Below are 27,173 nucleotides of genomic sequence, written 5' to 3'. Positions count from 1 at the left end.
TGGTGGGAATGAGCTAAGCTGCTGGAGGCCTTTTGTGGGCTCTCTCACTGGCACCCTCCGAGTCCGCAGTAGCTCATTGGTGCTGGACCCAGTACATACCTACCTCTTATTTCCAGTCGAGTGAGTGAGTGGAATTCTAGAGGACAAGAGGCGGATCCTCTTTGCTGCTCCCTTTTGTAAAAGTTTACAGTGCTTTTCTTTCTTTTGTTTTTTGGTTTTTTTTTCTCCTTGGCATATTCAGAATAAAAAGGACACGTAATGCCCAGCTCTCTTATGCACATACTTAAGTTTAAGAAACTGTGTCTTACCTCCAACTTCTTTATTCCAGTGGTTACTTAATGATTTAGTTTAGGATCTTTTTTAGAGCATGATGCAATAAGAAAATACTGACTTTAAATTGTATACAGTTTCTTGTTAAAAAAGTAATGAAGTACGGTCAGCCCTTGGTCTGTGGGTTCCTCACCCACAGATCCAATCAACCACAAATCAAAAATATTCATGGGAAATATTCCAGAGAGTTCCAAAAAGCAAAACTTGAATTTGCCATGAGCCAACAATTATTTACATAGCATTTACATTGTATAAGGTATTATAAGTAGTCTAGAGATGATTTAAAGTACGCGGGAGGGAGGATGTGTGTAGATTACATGCAAATACTATGCTGTTTTATAGAAGGCATCCTTGTTTGAGCATCCTTGGACTTTGGTCAGTCTCTGCAAGTGGTCTTGGAACCAATCTGCCAGGGATACTGAGGGACAGATGTGTATCATTTATAAGCCCAAATGTTAATTGACGTAAAAATGAACTGTCTGGTCACTATTATTCTGCTCCCTGGAAAGGAGGTTTAATTTGTTATTGCAGTTACTTGAATGTAGAGTAGATAGCTGCCTAAAACTGGAATAGGATTGTAAACTCCACCCAGCCTATCAGCTGCTTCCAGGAGTATCTTTTTCTTAAAGAAGATGTTGGGGGTAGGAGTTTATTAATTAATTAATTTATTTTTGCTGTGTGGGGTCTTCGTTTCTGTGCGAGGGCTTTCTCTAGTTGCGGCGAGCGGGGGCCACTCTTCAATGCGGCGCGCGGGCCTCTCACTATCGCGGCCTCTCTTGTTGCGGAGCACAGGCTCCAGACGCGCAGGCTCAGTAGTTGTGGCTCACGGGCCTAGTTGCTCCGCGGCATGTGGGATCCTCCCAGACCAGGGCTCGAACCCGTGTCCCCTGCATTAGCAGGCAGATTCTCAACCACTGTGCCACCAGGGAAGCCCCAGGAGTATCTTTTGTGTCTCAGAGAAAGGAGGCTTGACTATGAACATTTGAGTTATTCTGTTGGCAGATGTGGAACTATTTAAATCTTTGACTAATGCACATGGAACCTTCAAGGAAGAAACCCATAAACCGCAGGGGCATGTATCACACAGTACGGGACAAACCTACTAGAAGTTCAAGATTAGAGGATGCATATCTGAAACATATAAAGTGGAATGGAGAGGGAGAGCACAGTTTCCTTTACTGTTTGCTTATTCAGATTGATAAAGCTTGTCCTGCTTGGTCCTTTTTCTTACTTGTTGAGCCGTGTTGGTGTATCGGTAAGGTAATTGTTGCTGTGTAACCCCCACACCCAGTTAATTGCATAAAACAGCGACCATCTGTTTGCACACAGTTCTCTGGGATAGCAATATAGGCTGAGTTCAGCTTGGTATGACTTCTGCTGGTCTCACCTGGGATCGTGAATGTGGCTTTAGGCATTTGGTGGCCTAACAGGGACTGGATGGTTTAGAATGGCCTCACTCATGTGTCTGATGGTTGTCAGGCTGTGTAGTTCAGGCCCTTGTCTTTCTGTGTGACCTCTCCAACAGTCTAGCTCAAGTTCATTTGCATCATGGCTTCTAGTGTCAGTCATAAAGGTCGGGGAGGGGCAGCATCCTAATACACAAATGCTCAAGCCTCTGCTTGTATCTCATCTTATAATGTCCCTTTGGTCAAATCAGTCACATAGACAAGTTCAGATTGACGGGGTGGAGGATAAACTCTGTCTCTTGATAGAAGGAGTGGCAGTCACATTTCAAAGGTTTTGCATAAAGGGGTGGTAGGAATTGTTCCAGCCATCTTTGCAAACAGTCTACCACAGTCGGACAAGGAACCCGAGGCGGGAAGGATATAGTTGAAGGGTTTGTTCGGTGGTTACACGTGGCATATAGGTTTAGTAAAATATTAGGCACTGTATGGCAGTGTACTCGGTATTATATTTCAACAGAAGAATAGTTGTGTGAAAGTGGTTTGTACCATCCATGTTCTTAGTGATGAATGGATTCTGTGCATGTTAGTCATTCAGTTAAATATTTATGGGACATTATTCATGGGCCAGCCCTGTTCTAGGTGATAGGAAAACAGCTGGGGGGAAAAGCACACACAATTCAGTATGTATAAAAGTCACAAGTAACAAAGAGAAATTTAAAACTTAGTAGTGTGGCTTTTGATTTTGGGTTTGAGGCAGCTGAGTTTGTTCTCCATGCAAGAATGCCACACAGGCAGGTTTTCATCAAGAATTTAGCCGCCCGTGAAATTTGGTTTTAAAGAGCAACTTGGTAACTGGTTTCTCTGCTAACAGCAAATATGTTTTTTAATTATTGTATTCAAGAAACTACCTTAAAAAGGGAGATTCATGTACTTTTCTACTAAAGAAGGCTGATCTTTCAATCAACAGATATTAAAGGAATAAATCAATTATTGTATTCTCATATCTACCAATCTAAGTAATTCTAGTCTATTAGTTATAAGCTGTTCAGACAGTTATTCAGTCTCTAGCATCTCCCATCTACTTGCCCAGGTGGGTTGGACTGTGAAGAAACCTTTCTGGAAGAGTCTTATCTAAATGGAATAAGTTAAGACATTTGGACTCGTTGCTTGTCAGGCCAGATTAGTTGGGTCCTTAGTGCTAGGGTGTCAGAAATAGATAACCCTAATTGCATGGGAGCTGAGAGTTTTTCTTTACAGCAGCAGTCTTATGTACTCTTGCTAAGATTGTATTCTTATAGGATGAAAATAGGTATAAAAATGACCTGTTCAGTTTTCCAGGTTGGGGGAAAAAATCTTATAATTAAAATAATTGTGACCCATGTTTTGAAAAAAAAATCAGAACATTTCTGCTGTTCTCTTTTCTATACTGTTTGATCTGACAATCTGCTTGAATCCAGTGGTGACAATACTGGAAAAACTTGTTGCTCTAAAAATGTCATCTTTTGTTGCATGGCCCTGGAAAGGCGGGGAAGTTGGAAGTGACTTTTTTCTTTCCTTTCTTTTTTTCACCTTTTTATTAAAAAAGCTTTTTATCACTGACATATGTTTGTTAGCATTCCCCTTCCACCACCCCCGCAGCCATCTTTATAATGTTGAAACTGAAAGGAAAAATGGAGCTAAGATGAGTTACAGTTAAGTGACTTTTTCTTGTGGCATTGCGCTAGTCTTTGTACAAAATGACCTAAACCAACACTGCTCTTGCTGCCAGGAATTTAAGATCGAAATGGAAAGCAAGATAACTAGTGTTCTGGTTTGCAGTGTGAGAGTGTTACTGTCTGTTAAAATAGGAGCATTAATCCCTCTGAGAGTACATTTAAATTCTACATTAAATTTAAATTCAACATGAAATGTACTGTCTTTCAGCAAGTACATTTAAATTCTGAGATTAAAGTCCACTAGATATAACATGAAATGATTTTCTTTGAATACCCAAGGGATAACTGTGACTCTAATATTGAATTGTATGTGGTCGGAGCCCATTGTAGAGATGGACAGGCTGTGTAAGGACAGTGCCAAAGTCAAGGCCCCATTGGATAGGTATGGGTATGGGTAGGGAGGAGGGGAAGCCTGGGTTACTGTAGACTGAAATAGGAGGATAAAGATGAGAGAGGGAAACACCAGTTCTACTCGGAATTGGGGAAGGCATAGCTCTTGCTCACAATTAGCCGTGGTTGGTGACAACATTTTTGGCAAGTATGACAGGGCTTTGGAGGACTCTTATCCAGGGTCATGAATTAATCTAGAGATTTATTTTGAAAGATATTTTCAATGTATAAATCTATGCTCTCCATTTATCAGCAAAATGAATAAACATTATTGACCATCTGTCTTTAGAAATATTCTTGAAAAGTATAAAATGAGTGGTCAGGCCGTAGGACTAGTGTTTTTAAAAGGATGAAACCATGCAACCTTAAGACTTAAGATGTTAAAATGGGTATATTTTATTCTTTCTTTTGCAGACATACATTGGAAGTGTGGTTATATCTGTTAACCCATACCGGTCATTGCCCATTTATTCACCAGAGAAAGTGGAAGATTACAGGAACAGAAATTTTTATGAACTGAGCCCACACATGTAAGTATGGTATTAAAGCATTAAGTTTCTCTTTCACTCCAGAGCTGTCTAGTTGACAGATGTGTCCAGCTGTTTCCTTTGAGTCTCAGGAAAATGTTTTAGTCATTTTTAAAAATTAGATGAAGGAATGTGGAAGTTAATTGTTATGCCTTATTTTAAACTAAAAAAAAAAAGGCAGAATATTTCATTTGGCCTCAGGCTCTTTAAGTTCTGAAATATTTGGGTTCAGTATGTAAAATATCTTCTGTTAAAAATTCTGTGTAAGTAGCAGCTGCTGCTAATTATTTTTTCAAATAAAACAGGAATGGTCATTGTTTGTTATTATAAAGAGCCCAAGCAGCATTTTCATGCTCTTTTTGGGTCAAGAAAGATCCCAAGTGTTGGGTTGTGTAATAGTTTCTGAGGAAAAGGAATAAGTAATCCCTTCAGTTTATAATATTCATGGACATTGTTCACCAGATGTGTACATTAAGCCAATGATTTCACCCTCCCTGAAGTTAGTCACTTGTTTGATTTTTCTGAGTTCACTTGTTATTGTAAATAATTCCTGTAAATAATAACCTACAATAATTACACAGTACTGAGGTTGAGAAACCCTGAACTAAAGTGAAAGAATCTGCAGAGTTTTAGTTGTGTCCTAGCAGAGAAGAATTTTCTCTGTATGATTGAAGATGGGCTCTATTATTTTTGCTAGAAAATAAATGTAATAATTAAAGAATATACATACCACTGTCCAGATGTTTATTTTAGTTTCTTTTGATAGTGGAGCATACAGTGACATTTTTGGACTGTTTGGAACTAAAGATTTAAATAATTTGTAAAAATGGTTATTAAAAACTAAACACAGTATTTTACCAATCAAGCGGATTCTGATTATTCAGTTTTCTCCTAGAAGTATGTTTTGCAAGTGAACTTGTTTCATTTTGCCTTAACAAAAATAAAATCTATTGGGATTGACATATGTACACTAATATGTATAAAATGGATAACTAATAAGAACCTGCTGTATAAAAAAATAAAATTCTAAAATTCAAAAAAAAATCTGAAATTTGTTTGATAAAGTTATCCCTATAGTTAAAGTCCCTGCAACGAAATACCTTATTTGATGCCTTAATATTTATTTTAAATTCTAGGCCTTGAAGCCATGCCTCTCAAATGCTTAGATCAGCTATGTCAGAGTTCCCCAGGAGCTCAGGAAAAACCTAGTTTCCTAGGCCTTACCTCTAACAAGCCAGGAATCTACATTTGTCACAAGCATTCCAGGTGATTCATATGTATGTGCAAGTTTGAGAACATGTTGTCTCAGAGATATATTTACAAATGTTTTCCCTTCCTTAACTGCTTACTGCAAATTATGATCTTTTACAATAATAGCATTAATGATAACAGTAACAGTAATGGCTTGTATTTATTGAATACTTACTATGTGCAGGTACTTCTCTACATACTTTCCATGTATTATAACTCACATCATTCTCAAAATAATCCTGTGAGGAAGGTACCATTACAAATGGGGAAGTTGTCTCAGAGAAATAAGTCATTTATCAAAGCTCGTGGGTCGGGAGCAGAGGTGTGAAAACAGTCATCTGCTGTGCCTCTCAGCTGGAAATGGGTTCCACCGTTTTCTTCTTATGGCCTCTTACTGTGCAGTTGTATTCTGCTACCTTTGGGTTGCCTGTGTTCCTGCATCCTGGACCCTCCAGGATAACTTAGCTGTGCCTCAGTTTGCTTCCAGAGACCACATGCCATTCTTCCATTTTCAGCTTAAATCTCCACTTTGGGGTTGTTTAGATATATAATAGATGTCCATCCTAGAACATAGAAATTCATGCTGTGGAATATCCACTTTTATCCCTGTTCCTGAAAGATTCCTATAAGAGGCTGCATAGCACTCCTACCCAAGTTCACCCCTTACCCCCCAAGGGAAAAACACCACACCAGCAATAAAATAAATTCCCAGTGTGCTTAAGATAAAGACAGAATCTTTTTACCATGATCTATAAAACATTGTGCATGGGGTGAAAGGTATAGTCTCATCTAATAAATCTGAATTCCCTAGATTCATATCACAGCTCCCTCCCCACCTCACTTTGTTCTTTCAGTCCTCAGCACACTCCTTCCCACCACGTCATCTTTGCACATTCTGTGCCTTCTGCCTGGAATGCTTTTCCCTCCCTTTTCCCCAAGGCAACTCCTGTTCTTCCTTTAGATCTTAGATTGCATTAGACCTCAAGGAAGAAATGTCCATCCCTCACCCGCTCCTTGCCAAGGTCAGATCTATTGCTCTTGTCACAGTTACAGTTAAACATTTCTTCATGGGATTATTTGATTCATGTCAGCTTCACCTGCCATGCCAGCTTTTGCTCACCATAATATTCTTAGCACCTGAAAGTAAGTGTTCAAAATATATTGAACAGGACTTGGTTTGAGTCCCAGATTTTCCAGTTACAAACCATGTCATCTTGAGCAAATTACCTGAAAAAACTTCAACTCATAAATTAAGTAATTTGTGGTGTACAATGGGAAAATAATTATTAACTCATAGGATTTTTGTGAGGGATAACTATCTAGTAGATATTTAGAAAATATAATTATCTGATATAAGTAAAGTGCTTAGCAGGGAATCTGTCGTTATGGACAGCTGTTGCTATTAACAGTGATAAATATAATAATTAATAATGAGATATGTGGGACACATTTCCGACATTTTAACAGGCTCTTCCTTACCACTTTGTCCTCCACGGTGGGACATTTCCACTTCCTTTAATGCATTTTCTTGCATTATTCTTTGTGAGTGTCCATCTTTGACAGCATCTGAAACAGGGTCAGTGCTAACTAGGTTCCCTACTAAAACCCAACCTGACCTTCTCTCATAGGATCTTTGTGATATAATAGGATAAGATGATTTCAAGCTTTTGATGCATTCTAATCATAACTCTTCAAGAATTTGGTTCCAATTTGAATAAAAAAGAACTTTAAAGCAACTGACAAAGGATTAATCTCCAAAATTTACAAGCAGCTCATGCAGCTCAATAGCAAAAAAACAAACAACCCAATCCAAAAATGGGCAGAAGACCTAAATAGACATTTCTCCAAAGAAGATATACAGACTGCCAACAAACACATGAAAGGATCTCAGCATCACTAATCATTAGAGAAATGCAAATCAAAACTACAGTGAGGGCTTCCCTGGTGGCGCAATGGTTGAGAGTCCGCCTGCCGATGCAGGGGACATGGGTTCGTGCCCCGGTCCGGGAAGATCCCACATGCCGTGGAGCGGCTGCGCCCATGAGCCATGGCTGCTGAGCCTGCGCGTCCGGAGCCTGTGCTCCGCGACGGGAGAGGCCACAACAGTGAGAGGCCCGCATATCGCAAAAAGACAAAACAAAACAAAACAAAAAACAAAAAAAAACTACAATGAGATATCTCACACCAGTCAGAATGGCCATCATCAAAATATCTACAAACAATAAATGCTGGAGAGGGTGTGGAGAAAAGGGAACACTCTTGCACTGCTGGTGGGAATGTAAATTGATACAGCCACTATGGAGAACATTATGGAGGTTCCTTAAAAAACTACAAAAAGAAATACCATATGACCCAGCAATCCCACTACTGGGCATATACGCTGAGAAAACCATAATTCAAAAAGAGTCATGTACCAAAATGTTCATTGCAGCTCTATTTACAATAGCCAGGAGATGGAAGCAACCTAAGTGTCCATCATCAGATGAATGGATAAAGAAGATGTGGCACATATATACAATGGAATATTAGCCATAAAAAGAAACGAAATTGAGTTATTTGTCGTGAGGTGGATGGACCTAGAGACTGTCATACAGAGTGAAGTAAGTCGGAAAGAGAAAAACAGATACCGTATGCTAACACATATGTATGGAATCTAAGAAAAAAAAAAAAGGTCATGAAGACCCTAGGGGTAAGATGGGAATAAAGACACAGACCTACTAGAGAATGGACTTGAGGATATGGGGAGGGGGAAGGGTAAGCTGTGACAAAGAGAGTGGCATGGACATATGTTCACTACCAAACGTAGAATAGATTGCTAGTGGGAAGCAGCCGCATAGCACAGGGAGATCAGCTCGGTGCTTTGTGACCACCTAGAGGGGTGGAATAGGGAGGGTGGGAGGGAGGGAGACGCAAGAGGGAAGAGATATGGGAACATATGTATATGTATAACTGATTCACTTTGTTATGAAGCAGAAACTAACACACCATTGTAAAGCAATTATACTCCAATAAAGATGTTTAAAAAAAAAGAACTTAAGCAGCTGCTCAAACCAAGTACCTTGAAAATTGCTGATTAATTAACCCCAGATTACATTTGGAATTTCATTTGACCTGTTGTTCACTGTTAGTATGCAAAACCATCCAGATATTTCCCTCATAACTCATGTGTTTTTGAAGGTGTCCAGAAATTATCTTTCTTTAGATTTCAGACAATTGAAAAATATTTACATTCTACTTAAGTACAGTGACTCAGACAGCAGAAATGTATAAATGAATAAAATGAAGATAAACAGTGGCTTCTTATCTATGTTCCTTTTCAAAAATGGTTTTCTGTTGTCATACCTCTTCTATTCCCTTCTCTGGATTCCTGTCCCCGGTATGTTTGGACCTACACCTTGAGCGTGATAACGTTGGGTGGCTTGCCCAGAGAAATGAGGGCCCTGCTGGGCAGCATAGATGATACTGTTTACCTTTCTAATTGTGTAAGCTGTGTCTTTCCAGCATGATTTTTAAATATTTTGCACATAAGGAATTTTTCTTAAATATCCCAGTGAGGGCTTCGTACAGTACATTTCAGCCCTCTCAGTAACTGCGTTCATGGAGAACTGCCTAACGTCAGGGGTGGGAAAGAATGATAGGGGAGAGAGATAAGGGAGATAACTGAACTGTTTACTCTCCCTCCACTCAGAATAGCACGATGACAAACACCTTCTGATATTTTAGTTACCAAATCCACTGGCCTTCCCTTGGGTGATTGCCTTTTCATCTTGCAGCACTAGATAGAGTGTATCACCCTCAGATGGATCTTCCTAAAACCACATCGTGCTATTCCCGGAAACCTTCCTGGGCTCCCCATTACTATTTGAGTGAACTCCAGGTTCCTTGGCTTACCGTTCAGGCTCATGGCAGTCCAGCCTTCGTCCTCCGCTCCAGCCCAAACACCGCTTCATGCCTTCGTGGAACCTCCTTTTGAGTCGCAGCTTTCCATGTCTTTTCCTTTCTGCCTCTCCCACCTCATACCCCAACTCTACTCTTAACATCCCACCTGTCTCCTAGGTTCTGTCTTAAAGGCTTGATCAGCTCCAGACTAACCCACCAGTGACTGTTCCTGCCTCTGAGTTCTCAGAACCACTCATGTGATCTGGCATACCACCTTTCTTACTGTGGTTAATTGTGTTTCCGTGTCATCTTCTTTAATGAGATAGAAGCTTCTATAGACCAGGAACTTTATCCTGTGCATCTCTGTGGTGCTTTCAGTGCTTTTCTCTTAAGAGCTCAATAACAAGAGAACAAAAGAGGTTTTAAATAATATTTCATTACATTTTACTTGTACTATCTCATCTCTGACAACTCAAGGAAATCAGAGTATTCTTCGCATGCTATTTGCTGCGTTTATTCAAAACTTCATGCAGTGTAATGAGAATTTTTCTTCATTTTTATAAAAAAGTAGACTAAAGTATTATAGTGCTCTTCAACACTGAGTGTTCAGGTTCGGTTTATTCCTGATGCAGAGCACTTCCCATCTAATTATATGCAGTGTCTGTTGAAGGGAACATGCTGCTAAAAGGAAAAGTGCCCCACCACCAATCCTTCCCAGTAGTCACGACCCAGGAGTGAGCTGAAATGTGTCCTTTGCAGATTGAGACATGGTGTGGTGGCCATATTACGCAGGCATTACGAAAGCACTGTTAGAAGCAAGCTGTCTTTCCATTTCAGTAAACGAAAAGCCTTGCAACAAATTCTAAAAACTGAGAAAAATGTCTTAAGGCCTAGAAAAAATTCTGGCTACTCTCACCTAAAAATGGACAAGTGATTAATGGGAGGATTTGGAATATGTTCCTGTCAGTTGTCCAGATGTGACCCCCTGTCTCTAGGGAACCTCTGACCCCTAATTTTATGACAGTTGATTTTGCAGGACCAGATACTAGTGCCCAGAGAATGACATTGCTAGAAAGCTTGTGTGTTTTGAGTCCTTGTTAATCGTGTTATTTTACTCCATTCAGGGTGAACCAGATACATGTTATAAAAAACATTTCTGACTATATCTCAAATGTGCCAGTGCTGGGGTTGGGTGTCCAGAGCTTAGGATAAGGGTTTAGGGCAGAAGCCCCAGGTGTTGTCCCTTTTCTTGTTATCAGTATTTTCCTCTATAGCGGAGGTGAAATTCTGTGAGTAGAATTTTATTTGTTTTGAGAACTTTTATGACAGCTAGATTCTGAACTCTCATGGAGGTTGCTTGTAGAACCGGGTGTTAAAGTTCTTTCTCAAGGAAAGTGAGAAGGAGTGTGTGTATGTGTGTTTGTGTGTCGATGTGATATCACTGAGACTTTTGTATTATTTCCCTCATTTCCTTTTTGGAATAGTGGAGCCTCCTATTGATTCAGTCCCTCCCAGAAAACTACTTGCAGAAAAGGGTTTTATGCTTTCCCATCTAGCATTCTTTCTACTTTTTGCTTTAGGGAAGTTACTCATTTACTGAGCAAATGTTTATCGAGCGCTTACCATATGCCAGACTCTCTTTTAGGCACTGACATACAGCAGTTGAACAAAGCAGATAAAATTCCTGTCTTCGTGAGGGAGACAATCCTCAAACTTAAGTATACAGAAACCAAGATTGTTCAAACCATTGGTTAGGGGGGAAAAGGGTAGAGCAAAGGGAGGGAAGCTTCTGTGAAAAACAAAATGAATTTAAATAGTATTCTTATAAAGCACCTCTAAGTCATGTTCTCTCAGGTAGTTTAAGTCAGTAGCCCATAGGTTGTGATCTGGAAGGCTCTGCATCTGTGTACGTCTCTAATCCACATGAGTAACGTGTGCAGGGGGGCATCTGAGCTCCGTCTTACTCTTTAGCTGGGATACCTTAAGTGAACATCTCATGTGGAATGCCACCATCTCAAAAAGAGTTCAAATTGCCCCTTTTCCTTTCTGCACGACTGTCATGGGTCAGAATAAGCAGAAGGCAGCCACCGTATTTGCTGTCTTGGCACATACTTGTTGGATTCTGGACAGATGTGGATGAGAAGACTTCTTGATGAGAGAGATTGATTCCTATTAGCAGTGCGATGCAATGTGGTAGTGAAGGATAGATGTTAAATTGAAGCTTCCTGAAGCTGGGTCCATGCTGAGAGACACGTCTGGGCTTCGCACTGAATCAGATTTTATGAAGCTCCATGAACTGAACTTCCTGCCTTTAACTCTCAAACTTTTATTCTCAGTCTGTTGCTTTATGGGAGTTATTTTCAAAACAGTGTCTTTCAGAATATATACTCTTGGCAGAAAGGGACCTCAGCTAATTTCTCTTTCAGATTATGAACTTTTAAAATTAAAGTTGGAAGGTTGGTTCTATACTACCATAATGTTTTTACCATGAAAATCATTGTGCTAGAAGAATACATTTATTAATGAAAAGTGTTTTTGTATGTCTGAGAAGTCTCAGAATCCTAATTTCTAGATCCCTAATTAGAATTTTTATCACTTCTCAGAAAAATGCACATCTCAGACTTGAAAGTTTATTTTGAAAAGGCAATTCCTAGAGCCGAGCACACGTTCATACCAGCATACATGATTATTTCATTGGCGTATCATATTAAGGGGAAAAAATGGATTCTTGACAAAATAGGTTGCTTCCTGCCAGAATGTTACAGGACTTTCACAGGCCCTGAGAAATTCTGCAGCCTTCTGGAAGAGATCCATTTCATCCAAAGGAGTGGCACTGAGGCCTCAGCCCTGAAAAGCGTTAGCCTAACACTTCATCTGCACTTGGAACCCACGTGAGGAGTGCTGTCTAGAGGGGGTGTGTTCAGGGGAGGGGTGCCCCCTTTGTTGTTGAAATAAGACTCACTGCTGTGGTTTGGTTCTGGGACTTGTGTGGCAGTAGGACCGGATGGGTGGGTTGAAGGGAACTGTGTGGGAGTTTGTCTAAACAGGGCCCGGCAAATACTGGTCCTGATCCAGTCTGGGGAAATCAGCAAAGCCAGGAGTAATAGAAACCGAGTGCAGTAAGGCTCCCAAGGGGGCCCATCCTTGGGAGACTGGGGAACCAAGAGTGGGCACTGGGGCTGTCATGGGACAGAAATCCATGCAAGGGAAGCAGGCCCTGGAGGACCAGCCCCAGGAAGGGGGCTTGTGCTGTCCTCACTGTCTAGGTGTACTTTCCACCCGCTCCAGCCTGTCTCAGGGATCCACACCCTCGAGCAGAAGTGATTGTTCATTCATTTGATCAACATTATTCAGCATCTACAGTATGTGTGAGGTGTTGGGGATACAAACATTATTCATCCCTAAGGATTCACAGCCTAGTGTGGGAAACAGACCAGTGAGCAAATAACTGGAGAAGAGAGAGAACTGCCGTGAAAAAGGTGGGAGATCAGAGTGCCCATGTGTTCAGGCCTGCCCTGGACAGTCCGTCACTCCTGTTGTATCAGCATAATTATCAGTAGTGCCCCCTGTCCTCACAGGTGTCTGAGTGTGGTCCCCGTGGATCAGGTGCTGTGGGTGTGCCAGGGAGAGGGTGTTCAGCCCTGCCTGAGGAGCTGGGGGATGGGACAGTGGGAGTCTTGAAGGATGAATTTGCCACATAGATAAGGAATAGGGTTTAGGCCCAGGAGATAATTTTCCCAGCAGGGGGAATAGTGTTGATCCAGTGGTTCAGCAGTTGTTATTTGAGTGCCTGTCAAGTACCAGGCATGAGTGCAGGTACTGGCAAATATCTTGGCCCTTTTGAGCTTACGTCCTAGCAGGGGGAGAGACCATAAACCAGAGAAGGAAATAAACTAAATGGTGTTGAAGATGGTGACGAGGGCACAGAAGGACTGTGTGAGGGTGAGGGTTCCACGGTGTATCGTTTGATATAGGGTGGCCAGGGATGCCTCACTGAGATGGTGATACTCCAGTCGTGTCCTGGGGGGTGAGGGGGCGAGCCGTGTGAAGTGCGGAGGGAGGAGCGTTCTGGGCCAAGGGAACGGTGTGTGCCGAGAATCGAAGGGGAGACCCAGAGATACAACGTGGCCCGTCCGTGATCTCAATTCCTGTGGTTCCCAGAGGCTGGAATGCAGGATGCAAGCTGGGAAGGGGGATATATGGTAGAAGAGGAAGAGCAGATCTGGGTCACAAATGGCTTGTGTGCTAAGGATTTGCAGTTTTAAGCAGGCAGGAGGAGAGATAAGGCCAGCCTTGAGATGTGGACTGTTCAGGAGCCCCAGGGGAAGAGGAACTCAAGGACAGTGAAGTTTAGGGATCTGGTTGGCTTTGGCAATAATCCAGACTAGAAGGGAAGAGGGCAGAGTCTCATCTGGAAATGGGTGGACATTTCAGAGGCAAACCCATAGAACCCGGTGGGAGTGACTGAAGGGTGAGGGGGGCGGGAGGGAGGCTCCGAGGCCAGTCATGACTCCCGGCTGAGCTGGGGGGGTGGATGCCAAGCAATTCCCGAAAAGCTGAACTAGTCTGGAGACGGCCTTGTAAAGCAGCGGTGGGCACTGGGGGTTGGCATGAGCATGGAGTAGGGGGCTTCCTCCCTGGCACCTTCGTGTTCCCTGATCCAAGCATGGGGACAGAGTGGCTTGTCTGAACTTGGGGAAGAGAACGTGTGTAGACCTACATTTCCAGTATTGGCTCCTTTGCACTCACGCTCAGTCACTGAGCATTTCTCTTTTATAAATGTGCTTCTGAACGGTTTTAAGTAAAATTTGAATAATCCCTCATTAGTGTATGAATTTACCATGTAGCTGTTTTATTTTTAAGGTAATTATTTGTTCTGTGTTCAGTTGTTTATGCCTCTTAACTCCTTGGCTGTACGTGGCTTTGATCTTTCTCCTCAGGTGATTATGATTCGGGAAGCAAATAGACCCACTTTTGCTGTGTGTGAACTCCCCTCTCCCATGTTTTCTGCTTTTTGGGTCTGTGGTTCGCTGTGTCTATTTTTAAGAGAGTGCAGTTTTGTAGTCTTATTTTCTTATTCCTTAAACCTGATGGCTTGAAATTTCAGCATTGAGACATTCACTGCTCTCATCAGTTCCCATGGTCCCTTATCACCTGTTTGTTTTATTCCCCAGTGGCCCAAGAGCAGATGTTGTGTGTTTTCTGATACCAAAGGTATGGTTATTTCTAATACCAATTCTCCGATGCCAGCTGGGTGTCTAATGATACAATTCAATTCTGGTGCTAACTACCCAGAGTTATTGCCGGTCCCAGAGGTCAAGGGCTCAGCCCCACAAGACAGCCCCCACTTCAGATGCCAGTGAAAAATGGAGTGCCCAGGCCACCCACACTTCTACCCAGCTGACTACAAATTTGGGGGTTTCCACTACCCCCTCAGGTTCAGTACTTCGCTGGAATGACTCATAGAACTCAGGAGGACGCTCATATTTACTGGTTTATTGTAAAGGATGCAACTCAGGAACAGTCACATGGAAGAGATACGTAGGGCAAAGTATAGGGGAAGAGGGGTGCAGAGTTTTCTTGCCCTCTCTGGGCAGGCCAGCTTCCCAGCATATCAGTGCCTTCAACCCAGAAGCTCCGGAATCTCCTTGTTGAAGAGTCTTTATAACCCAATCTGCAGCCCCCATCCCCTTCCTGGAGCTGGGGAGGTGGAGCTGAACGTACCCACCCTCTGATCATGTGTTTGGTCTTTCTGGTGACCAGTCCCCAGCCTGAAGCTACTTAGGGGTCCCACCACGAGTCACTTCCTTAGTGTAAACTCAGGTGTGGGCAGAAGGGGCTTGTTATGAATAACAAAAGGCAGTCCTGTTGCTCAGGAAATTCCAAGGGTTTTAGGAGCTCTGTGCTGGGAACCAGAGACGCAGAAGAAATATATTTCTTATTGTACCACAGATATGCATGCACGTATGGGTACATCCTTCTTAAGAAGCATAGTAAGCTTGTCCTGAAATAAGATTTGAGTGTTAGCTTCCTGAAGCCAGGTTAATGTCGGAGTTTCTGTGTGGTGTTCTAGAAACCTGAATTAGTGGGCCTTCTTTTTATAAGAAATATCTTAAGGGTAGTTCACCCTAAGGGTAGTTCAGTTCCGTAAACATGGAATGTTATAAAGACTCAGCTGTCCAGTCCCCTCTCAGGCACCCCCTCTACATGGGCCCTGGACCCCATCCAGCCCCTCTTATGCCCTTAAGGACATTACTCTGTGATTCCCCTTTCCACTGTATTATCAACTTTTTCTTCTCCCTCTTCCCTTTCCACCAATGTACATGCTGTAATATTTCTCTTGACTCCATGTCACCTAGCTATCACACTGTTTGATTCCCTTCATTACTTTTTGAAAAAGTTGCATATACTTCTTGTCTCCAGTTTATCGTCTTTTCTTTATTAAATTCACTCTAGTCAGACTTTTATCTCTCTTCTCCATGAAAACTGTTCTTTTCAAGATCATCTATGACCTCCATGTTGTCAACTCCAATAGTCAAATTTTGAATCTTCTTCTTTCTTTAATTATCAGTAATATTTGACAGTGTGACCCATTCCTTCCTAAAACCCTTTTTAAAATTTGACTTTCTGGCCTCCACATTTTCCTGTCTTCCTCTAGCACACTGGCTGTTCCGTCTCCTGGGTGGAAGGCTGGATGTGCCTCTTCCTCTCTACCTCTGAATGCTGGTATGTCCAAGGGTTTGGCTTTGGGGCCTTTTCCTTCTCCTCTGTAGGCACTTAGATGAGCCCATTTGGGCTTTAAATATGTCCTGATGCCCCCAGATTTAGGTCTCCAGCTGGACCTCACCCCTGAGCTCCTGGTGACTCAGCTACATTCAACCCTTCAGTATCTCCCTGGGGTGTCCAAGAGGCACCTGGAACTTCACATGCTTCAGACTGGAGGGCACCCCCGTCCCCATCCTTTCTCTCTTCTCGGGCAGCGGCAGTACCATCCTTCGGCTACTCACACCACAAACCTTTTCTTCCTTCTCTCTCCCACCCCACATTCAATCCACTATCGGGTCTTGTTGGTGCTGCCTGTACATATCCCAGTCTCGCCACCACTGCCACCGTGCTCGTCTGAGCTGCCATCCTTTTTCACTTAGATTATCGTGGTAGCGTCCTAACAGGTCTTCCTGTTTCAACTCTCCCGTCGTCGCCTTCTCCCACACCTCGATCCCCTGGCCATCTTTTCCCCAAAAATGTGGCGGCCGTGGGCTAAAGTCCTCTTTCTTTTTTTTTTTTTTTTGCGGTACGCGGGCCTCTCACCGCTGTGGCCTCTCCCGTTGCGGAGCACAGGCTCCGGACGCGCAGGCTCAGCAGCCATGGCTCACGGGCCCAGCCGCTCCGCGGCATAAAGTCCTCTTTCTTAAAGATGTCCACTGGATTGTTTTTCTTTGCTTTGGAAACCTGCAGTGGCTCGTGCGTGACCTGCAGAGCTCCACTTGATATGGGCACTGGCCACCTGACTGCACTTGTGAACTTCCCATCCCCTTGCTGCAGCCATGCTGGTTCCTCACTGCTCCTCTCACACGCCACCTGCTCTGCGTCACTCTCTCCCCTTCAAGGGACCAACTTGTTTGTTCTCTCACTTCAGTTAGGGAACGCCTTAATCGTCACTGATTACCTAAAATACCTAAAATAGCAACCCCTGCCCCAGCCATTCACTGTCCCCTTAGACTGCTTTACTTTTATTTGTTTATCATCTGACATTTCACTAGGTGTTTGTTGTGTCTTTATTATTTGTCTCCTGTATTTGAATGTCATCTTTAGGAGAACAGGGGCTTTGTTATTTCACATAGGAATTAGAATCCATGGCAGTTAGAATAATGTCTGTCCTGTAGCAACTACTCCATAAGTATTTGTTGAGTGAGTGACTGAATTAGTGAATATGGTGAGCCTACTCTTTGTTAGGAACTGTGTCTAGAAGATACACGTGGTCTTTGTCTTCAGGAATCTCAGGCTAGTTGGGAGGAGAGGGGAATGGCTACATAAGCGGGTCATTTTTTTTTTTTTTGCGATACGCGGGCCTCTCACTGTTGTGGCCTCTCCCGTTGGGGAGCACAGGCTCCGGACACACAGACTCAGCGGCCATGGCTCATGCGCCCAGCCGCTCCGCGGCATGTGGGATCCCCTCGGACCGGGGCACAAACCCGTGTCCCCTGCATCAGCAGGCGGACTCTCAACCACTGTGCCACTAGGGAAGCCCCGAGCAGGTCATTTTAATATAATAGTGTTCTTGCAATGACAGGGAATAAGGTGGAAGCACAAAAAATTGGTGGGTTCAGAGATTCTGAAGGTGCCACCTATGTTGAGTCTTCAAGAAGGAATTCTAGAAATAGGTGGCCACTGTAAAGTGTAATAATGATCTACATAGAAGATAAAGCAAAGGACGGACCAGTTTGGCTAAGCCACAGTGAGCCAGGATGATAGGAAGGTATTTGAGGAAGGTAAAAGGTATTTGAGTTGAGATGATAGCTACATGTAGAACTTTTTTTTTTTTAAAATAAAACATTCAAATACCAGTCTACTTTAATCATTGGGAGGATTGAAGGATTATGTTTATTCTAAAGTAATAGGAGGAGAGTTTGGGATGAGGGCATTACTTAAAATTACAGGCTTATGTGTCGGGAAAAATTGCCGTCTTGCATTTTCAGTCACCAAGTGGAAAAAAAAATTGTGACTTGTTAAATATGCCTAAGTGTGTACGTGTATAAATGCAGTGTTTTAATGAATGAGTGGTAAATGACTGAATGTTGAAATGAATTTTGTAAGTATAAACAGATGTTAGTTCATTATGTTTTATGACAAAACCTCTAGTTGCTATTGGTGATGAATCATAATGTTATTCAGGAAGAAGAACATTTGATACACAGCAGTCCTGATTTTCACTCGTCATTGACTTATGCGAAGGATGTGCTCTCCTTTGGAGACGGAACCCTCCCCTCGGGATATTTGTGTTCATTGTCTGAATGCGTGGGCCGTCAGCTTGAGGTCTGAAAAGAATATGCCCAATTACGTTAGAAACATAACGTAATAGATGGTTTAGTCTAATTTCACAAGAAGTTAGCAGTAGAGGAATAAGTTAGAATGCATACATTTTCTACTCATCTTTGTCCTTCAGTCCACCTCAACAGCACAACATTAGAAAGCACCTGAACGGAGGGAAGATTATTTGGGTGGTTTGCACCATGGACCTTTATTTTGGGGACACACAAGCAGGCATCCTCTTAGGGTTGCCTACTTAAGACCTAGACTGCCACCGGAGGGGTCCATTTCCACTTTGACCATCTATATTTTCATGAAGCGTGGGTTGCTAAGGGCTCTTGAATGTTTCTTTAGGGCTTGCTAGTTTTTAAGCCACTGCTTTGATTACTTTCAAAAGACATACTCTCACCCTCATATACCCTACCTCACATTCCGTCCTACAGTGTTGCTGCTGCTTTTCTCTATATTTATAATTGCCTTGGCCATTGTTAAATGGCAAAAGCTTATACATAATTTTGTCGTGTGAATAGCATTGTGGATAAAAACAAGGATGTTAAAAACGGCAGAATCCCATCCGTGATCAGAGAAATGTATTAAAGACAATGTTACTGAAGTGTAAAGTTGTTAGGACATAAATTATAAAATGCACCCATGTAGCTATTTAAGATTACGCAATATGGGTGAGTCATTGCTGTCTGGTTACTCATTACCTGGAACATGGGTATAAGGAAGGAGAAAGTGTGGAAATGTGTGGGTGTTTCTTGGACATTGCTCCTAAAACAAATAGAAAATGGTGTATAATGCTTTGAACATTTGCTTCCTTTTCATAATGTAATATGATTGTCATTGTAACAGTATCCCATCTATGATTGCGTGTGCCTTACTTTGTCTTGCAGGCATAGATAAGGTAGCATAAATGAGTCTTAGAACTTGAAAATCTTTGTCATTTTCTATATTAAAGATTTTTCTTTGGTGTTTGCATATATCTGGCATTGATCTTGAACAGAACTTAGAAAATTAAAATCAGTCCTAAGAGAAAATTTTGATTGTGAAAATAGGGAGGTTGAGTTTGAATAAATTTGTGGCTAGGGATCAGTTAGTTGTAAGCTCTCCTTCTCTTGGCCTCTTTTTGCCTATCCCACTGTTGCTTTCATTTCTTCTTCTTTCCAGGCACCCTGGTCTTGTATTGTTACACTCACTTCACTCTTCTCCACGTATTCAAATCCTACTCATCTTTCAAGATGCATCCGGGGTACACCTGCATTTTGAAGCCTCTTCCCAAAAATGCCACTTGGTAGTCCTAACACGTATTTTCCATAGCATGCATTATGTCACAGTTGTATGGACTTTGTTGCATACTACCTTATATATTTCATTAATTGTTTCCTATTTAAGGGTTGGACAAGAGGAAGCATCTTTTGAGCAGGGACTATGCAATTATAATTATTTTCTTGCCTCAAGATCATTGGTCTTAAAATCCATCCAGTATGTTTGTTTATCTATAGTTAACCTCAAGTCGTACCATCCTAATGTATTGTGTACATTATAAAACATCCACAAGAACAGGAACTTTAAAAAATGATAAAGATCTGTAAGTAGAAGTTATAATATTTTATATCCATATTCCAGTGGCTCATCGTGGGCATACCCTGAGATGCACACACCTCACTTTGGAGACCTAGTGTTAGGGACATGTTAGGGACTCAGGAAGTATTTATTTTTAGCCTTCAGCTATTTTCTGCTGGTTGTTAACAGATTTTCTACCTGTCCAAAATAAACCTCAAGGCAATAGTCTAAGTATGTTTGACATCTAGTTAGGGAATCTCAGGGATGTATTAGAATAAGGTAGACTATGCTTGGACAACAAGGCTTCACAGCTCAAGACACAACACGCTGAAGGTTTGCTTGTCACTGACCGCGCAGTCTGATGGGGGTCAGATGGTGTTCCTCAGAGGCTGTCCTCTAAATGGTGACTCATATACAAGCTGTAGTTGTAGCAGCTGGAACACATGGCTTTTAAGGTTGTTGTGGGAGGTGAAGAGAGAGCATAGTCAGCTCTTCCTCATTGGCTGGTGTGCAGTCACATGGGCCCAACCTCCTGCAAAGGAAGCTGGGAAATGCAGCCAGGAAGGGGAAAATGGAATGGGATTTAGTCAACATGTGGCATGGCCTCCTGTTTACTAGGATCATCTGTTCATTTCATTAGGGTTGTTACTGTTTGATAATTCAACTCATGGGTTACCATGTAAAGCAAGCTTCTGTATGAATTTAAACATGAGTTCAGTAGTATAATTTAGAAAGAAAATAAGTCCTCTTAAAGCACTTTCAAATATTTTTTCCTTGTAATGACTGTAATCACCGTGCATTTTCACATTTCCATTTGAATCTTATTTGAATACATTTTAAACTACAAAAGTAAAACTGTTCATTCATTTTTCATGTTTCTGTTGTTATTCCTTTTTTTTTTCATGCTGCTAATCGGCAGAGACTAGTGGCTTATTGGTTTATTATGAACAAAGGTTTTTAATAGTGTCACATTTCATTGCAGTTGTTCACAGGAGTAGTTAATATGTGAATATTATCTAAATACTTTAATAGTTTATGCCAGTAGATCTGTCTTTGGTCCAATTCCTATATTACCAATTTTCTTGGAGCCAATATGTTTATTGAGAGTTTTAGAAAATTAGATGCTCATCTCATCTATATTAATTCACATATTCATCTGTTGGGAATTGTGGCAAAATGGGTTTCACCAGCTTTGAAACTTAAGCCAGTGCAATGTTAATTTTTTTGGATTCAACTCTTCTGAGAATGAATGAATAAGAATCAGTTTCCCTTACACTGAAAAGTTTAAGTTGTGTTTAAGGACAATGTTAGTTAAATTCTTTTTCCAAATATGAATGTAGTCAAAGATGGAAGGTGAAGAAATATTAAAATTTTAGAGGTGACTGCAGAAGAATATTAATATTACTTCTGACTGATAAATTTTCATTTTAAAGCTATAATACTAATTTTCATGGTGGGGAAACCAAAAACAACCCTGCACTCCCAATAATGTCACTCTGTACTTTCATCTTATATAATGTAGACGATATATTACTTTTTCATTTTACTTCCAACTTATACCAGTCCTTCTCTTGTTAATTTTGGCCATGATCAGGTACTTTGCAAAAATGCTTACAGTACATCCTTTACATACTTTTCTTGCATCCTCTTAATCTGGAAAAATATGCTTGTTTTTTGGTAAACAGTTTCATTGGATATAAAAAGCAAGTTCCAGTTTATACATATCCATGCATTTATTAAATAGCTAATTATCTTCGTATGTGTATTTATCTTTTTTTTCATACAACACTGCATCTCCTTTTGGGAATAGACTAAGTTTTCTATTTTCTTTGAATGGTATAAGAGTACCAAATCAAGTATCTTGCTCATTGTCACTGTTAATATTTGTAGGCTGATGTACCCAAAGGTATGATCAAAAATCATTGTCAATCAACTCTTTGATGACATTAAATAGAACATTAAACTATCATATAGTTAAAATAGGATTCTGCTTAACCGTTAAACTAGATGCACACTTGCATATTGGGGGTTTTCTACTCTTCTCTCTGCTTGGAATGCCTCCGCCTCCACAATTTATATGTGTGTGTGTGTGTGTGTGTGTGTGTGTGTCTGTCTGTCACAAGTTCTCCTCCCTCACCTCTTTCAAGTTTTTGCTCACATGCCACCTTCTTAGCAGGTCCTTCCATTGTTATCCTTTCTAACAATTTCATCCTGCTCCCCTTTTCTGCCCTGTCCCAGCATTCGCCATCCCTCCCTCGCTTTATTTCTCTCTTTTACCAACTTCCAGCACATACTTTACTTATTTTCTTTATTGCCTGCCTTCCCCTCCACCTCACCCACAGGAAGTCAGGTCCATGTTCACTTCTGTGTTCCCAGTGCCTAGAACAGTGTCTGGCACATATGAAACAGTCTGTAATATCAGTTAAATAGATTAGATAAACCTTTAATCACATGTTCAGAAATTTCTGATGTTCTAGGAATTCATATCAGAAGATGAAGCCAGACTGTAAGGACTTTGCTTGGATATCTTAGCTTGATATTTAGGGACTTCTGAAAAAAAAAGGGGGGGGGGAATTTTCAAATGGTGTGATATAATTTTTAAAATTTAGGAACCACCTTCTTTAAGTATTCATAATAGAGAGTAGAAAACAGTAAAATTATTCAAGTATGAGATGTGAATGTAGTAATGCTAATATTACAGCTAAATTTTCACAGGTAAACTTGTGTTGTCAACAGATTTATTGGTGGTGGTTTTGAGTTATGAATGCCAGCAAAGAATTTGTGAATGGAAAATATTTAATTCTAAGGTTCCTTTCAACTCTAAAACCCTATGAGTATATGATCCTCCTGTTTAAGAAATGTGTGATGTATTTTAGGAAAAAATTCATTAAAATTTTTTTTTTAATGTTAGTGAATAACCGGTTTGCTTCAGTTGTCTAGAATAACTAGGTAGTCGGGGCCATTTCATTCTTTAGAGTTTCTGAGGTCACAGTCTAAATTAGAGAAATTGAAGATTAGTTAACATATCTAGATTTAAAGCCTGGTTTTGCCCTTTTCCAACTTATTGTCAACTGGGCACTTGTGACAGAAATTCTGCCTTATCAGCATGGAGATATACCAGCAAAGTCTTATTTGCATGGAATAGAAGGCAGATATTTTCCAATTCTCTTTATAGAGGTAACTCTCAAGAAATAAGTTTTATTAACTCTTTTTGAGTTGCTGGTGACAAAGATTTGGTTAATTTACTCCAGAGATCGCAGTGAGTGGAACTGTACATTTTCATAAGCACATGCCTTTTTTCAGTACCTCCAAAAAAGCGTGTAAGGAAAGAGTCCTGTTGGAATTGGCAAGGAAGGAGAAGAATATTGGAGTTTTTCAGAAGAGGCGGGGAGTTTTGAGGTGATTGGGTGATGGGTTAGGAGAAAGCATAGAATTAGGAATGAATAGATACAGAATCCATGCCAACAGTCATGCATTCAGAGTTCCTATTTCCATAACATGAGGTGGGGCGATAGCCTTTTGAGGTTTCTTTTGATTCAGTGTTGCTGTAATTTTTAAACTGTAGTCTTTTTATTCTGGTAAACCTGTGTCTACCTGCTTGCACACTGAAGGTTTTTCTAGATTTGTGAATTTAGAATGTAACAGTTTTAAGTGAATAAATGAAAATTTTCTGGGAAATTGCCATTCTTAGCTATGCTTATAAGGGGGCTCATATATTTTGAGGGAGGTCTATCTACCTACCTACCTATCCCTCCATCTATCCTCACCCCCCTGCCCCCCTAAAAAAACCAAAGAAGAACTGTACATGTATCCATGGATTTTAGTCTCACCAATTTCAGTATTTGATCATTTATAGTTCAAAGATATGTGAGGAGTACGAATGGGAGCTAATTGTCATATCTCCTCATATTGAAAATTGACTGAAGGCAGCTTGCTGTTTTATAGTCAGTATTATAAAATAAATAGCTTTTAAAAAGTCAGAGCAGGTTGGGGCTTTTTTGAGCGGAAGCCACCTGTTCTCCTTGCTTGGTTGGTTGGCCCTGTAATAAACCTTTCTCTGTTCCAAAAAAAAAAAAAAAAAAAAAGTCAGAGCAAAGGGAAAAGAAGAAATGAGACCTAAGCAGAAGTTAATCCCATGATGTCCTCTATGGTTATTGAACTTGGATTTTTCATTTCCTGGTGGTCAAAACAAAAAGGGAAATATGATCAGTTACAAACTTATTTTTACACATAAGATCAAAGCACTTGAGTTGCTCAAGAGAAGAAAAGTTTTCCTTACCAGTTAGCTTTAAAAGTGATTTTAAAGTCTTACGGGACTTATGAGATGAAGGATGTCATCTGGAGCAACACCTCCCAAAATTTCCTTGCAGAAAATAAAGTAGTGAATTTTATATGGCTGCTTTTTATGCCACTTCACTAAGAAGAAGCAGAGGACATAACAACAAAGCACAGTTTAGGAAAAGCAAGTCTATAAGACACATTGTCATCCGGGGCTGCTCAACAGAACCACCACAGAATTCCATCAAATCTGTGGAGCGTGGGGGAGGGGCACTGAGGCATCCACTCCCCACGTGATTCCAGTGTGCGTCCAAGGTTGAGAACCACCGGTACAAGTACCTACGTTATTGATGGTTTGGTTTGATTCAGGAATACAAGGAACAGATAGATTGTAGTTTCTCCCTCAAGTGATACTGTGACAGTTTTGTATGTTCCTTTATTTGTTTTCTTTTTTTAATAACTGGGCTTTGAATTAATGGTGGTGTGCAGACCCTTAGAGGTTGTATTCTCTGGAAAGGGCCCAGAGTCCACATGCTCTGTTGTCAATAAAAAGATAGAGCCTTTATTTTAAAATAAGGTTGTCGTCATTTTATGAAAATTGAAGAAGGAAACCAAGACTCATTTGAATAGATGGCCCCCTGCTCTCCGTAGAGTTACGGACCATAGACATGACAAATAGAAGATTCTCTAGACTGGAACTAGTTTATGGTGGTGATTAGGCAACCATGTAGGATATAGGGATGGTGCCAGTCTTTGGGTCTGGAGAGTTATTGCAGAGATTGGTATTTCCTCAGTTAGTAGGTATTTGAAGTACACATATCTGGAGAGAGCAGTCATATAGGTGTTTGCGAGTGTGTGTGTGTTTTCTTTTTTTTTTTTTTTAACCTTAAGCAATAAGGTTAGGGACTATAGAATAGTTTTAGGAATTGGGATTCCATATTTGAATGACTTTATAAAAATTGTGGAGAAGTCTTCCTCCAATGCGTGTCACGGTTTTGAAACCTCCTGAGAAATGTGGCTTTGTTCCCTCTGTTTGTAGATTCCCTCTGTTGCTAAGCCTGCTGTTGACATATAGAAAGCTCCATTAAGGGTCATTTGGTATCATTCTAGGACATGTCACTAAATTGGTTGGATTCCACGGCATGTCAGATCTCAATGGCTTGTCTAAGCAGTCTTTTAACCAGTTTAAGCTACAAAGATTTAATGTGTGGGGTCTTTGAAGATTTATTGGTTTATTCATGTAACAAAAATTTTGAGTGCCCCACCTCTGTCTGTCCCAGTGATTTTCTTGGGTAGACTCTGCTCTGAAGAACATAAATTCCAGAACAGTGAAACTCCATTCCTTCCTGGGGGGGGGCGGTCTTTTGTTGGGGGTAGCAGAATGGGACTGTTATGAGTGACTCTTAACAGGCTGTGGTTGAGGGAGAGCCTTGAACTTCATGGTCTGGAGGGTAGGGAGAAGCCTGTTTTTTATCTTCATGTCCTTTGACACTGGGTGCACAGTTCCTGGTGGATTGAAGGCACTCGATAGATATTGGCCGCAGAACTCGAGAAGCAAGTTAGGATAAACATGGTGATTTGCTTAGAGGGACCTTGTGAAGTGACTCTACATATTTTGGAGAGGAGAGTGCTACCAACTGGGGGCTTTAAGAAGCAGTAGAAGCAGGATCTTCTCATCAGCCAGTTCTGGAAATGACTCTAATTGCTTTTGCCACTTAGTTCAAGAACTAGCAAGGTCCTAGAGCGTTACCAGTGCAAATATAATCATACCATGCCTTTCTAAAGCAGAAGATTATAGATGACCATTTGCCCGTGTCTTTAAACAGAATCTATATAGATTAGCATTAGGGAGAATTCCTAGATAATAAGAAATAACCTAAGTGAAGAATTTCAGCTAGAAAGTGTAAAATAGAGTCCCAGGGACTTCCCTGGTAACGCAGTGGTTAAGAATCCGCCTGCCAATGCAGGGGACACAGGTTCGATCCCTGGTCTGGGAATATCCCACATGCAGTGGAGCAACTAAACCCATGCACCACAGCTACTGAGCCTACGCTCTAGAGCCCACGAGCCACAACTGCTGAGCCCATGTGCCACAACTATTGAAGCCTGCATGCCTAGAGCCTGTGTTCTGCAACAGGAGAAGGCACCCCAATGAGAAGCCCGTGCACCGCAATGAAGAGTAGCCTCTGCTCGCCACAATTAGAGAAAGCTGGCATGCAGCAACAAAGACCCAATGCAGCCAAAAATAAATAAATTTAATTAATTTTAAAAAATAGAGTCCCATTTCTCTTCAACTTTCTTCTTTGAGTATGTTAAATTTGTGAAGGCTCTTTTTTTGTAAAGATATGAACGTGCACTTACATAGGCATACTTGAATAACATATCTTTTAATTTCTCCCTTACTTGGTTTATATATACCAACAATTTACAAATAGTTGGTAAACTTAGAGTTTGAAAATGCCATACATTAATTTTGTCAATTTCTTACATGATTCAGAGAAAAGACTATCTTAGGATTCATTTCACCAATTTATTCTGACCATACACTGTGTGTCAGCCACTGAGATGATGAGTAATAATTTCTGCCCTCAAGGGAGGGAAACTAAGCAAAATGGTCTCCAGAAATTTAAACCACATGTTAAGGATACAGTAGATGTATAAATGGGATTTTTTAAAAATAGGTGTATAGGCAAGGATCTCTTAGAACAAGGGGAATCACTGAAGACTTGCAAGAGAAGAGGGTGTTTGGTGGGGACAGTGGGGCAGAGGAGGAACCAATAGGGAGATAAGCCAGGAGAGAGAGC

General features: G+C 41.1%; 1 protein-coding gene across 8 annotated transcripts in view; it reads left to right on the top strand.

Annotated features, from left to right (window-relative positions):
- Window positions 1-27,173, top strand: part of MYO1B (myosin IB) — a 184,036-nt gene that overhangs the window by 47,510 nt on the left and 109,353 nt on the right. For 7 of the 8 annotated variants that reach the window (XR_009541113.1, XR_009541114.1, XM_060152411.1 and 4 more), the window contains one exon: window positions 4,256-4,371. Coding sequence is in view for 5 of the 8 variants with exons in the window: in XM_060152411.1 (XP_060008394.1) it covers window positions 4,256-4,371 (116 nt within the window). In the remaining 3 variants the exon portion in view is untranslated. Of the gene's footprint in view, window positions 1-3,855; window positions 4,372-27,173 lie in introns of those variants that run through there. The other variant, XM_060152414.1, reaches the window with a different exon arrangement.

Source organism: Lagenorhynchus albirostris, chromosome 6 (genome assembly GCF_949774975.1).
Source record: "Lagenorhynchus albirostris chromosome 6, mLagAlb1.1, whole genome shotgun sequence".
Lineage (NCBI taxonomy): Eukaryota > Metazoa > Chordata > Mammalia > Artiodactyla > Delphinidae > Lagenorhynchus > Lagenorhynchus albirostris.
Note: the sequence above shows the minus strand (reverse complement) of the source record. Positions and strands in the feature narration are given on the sequence as shown.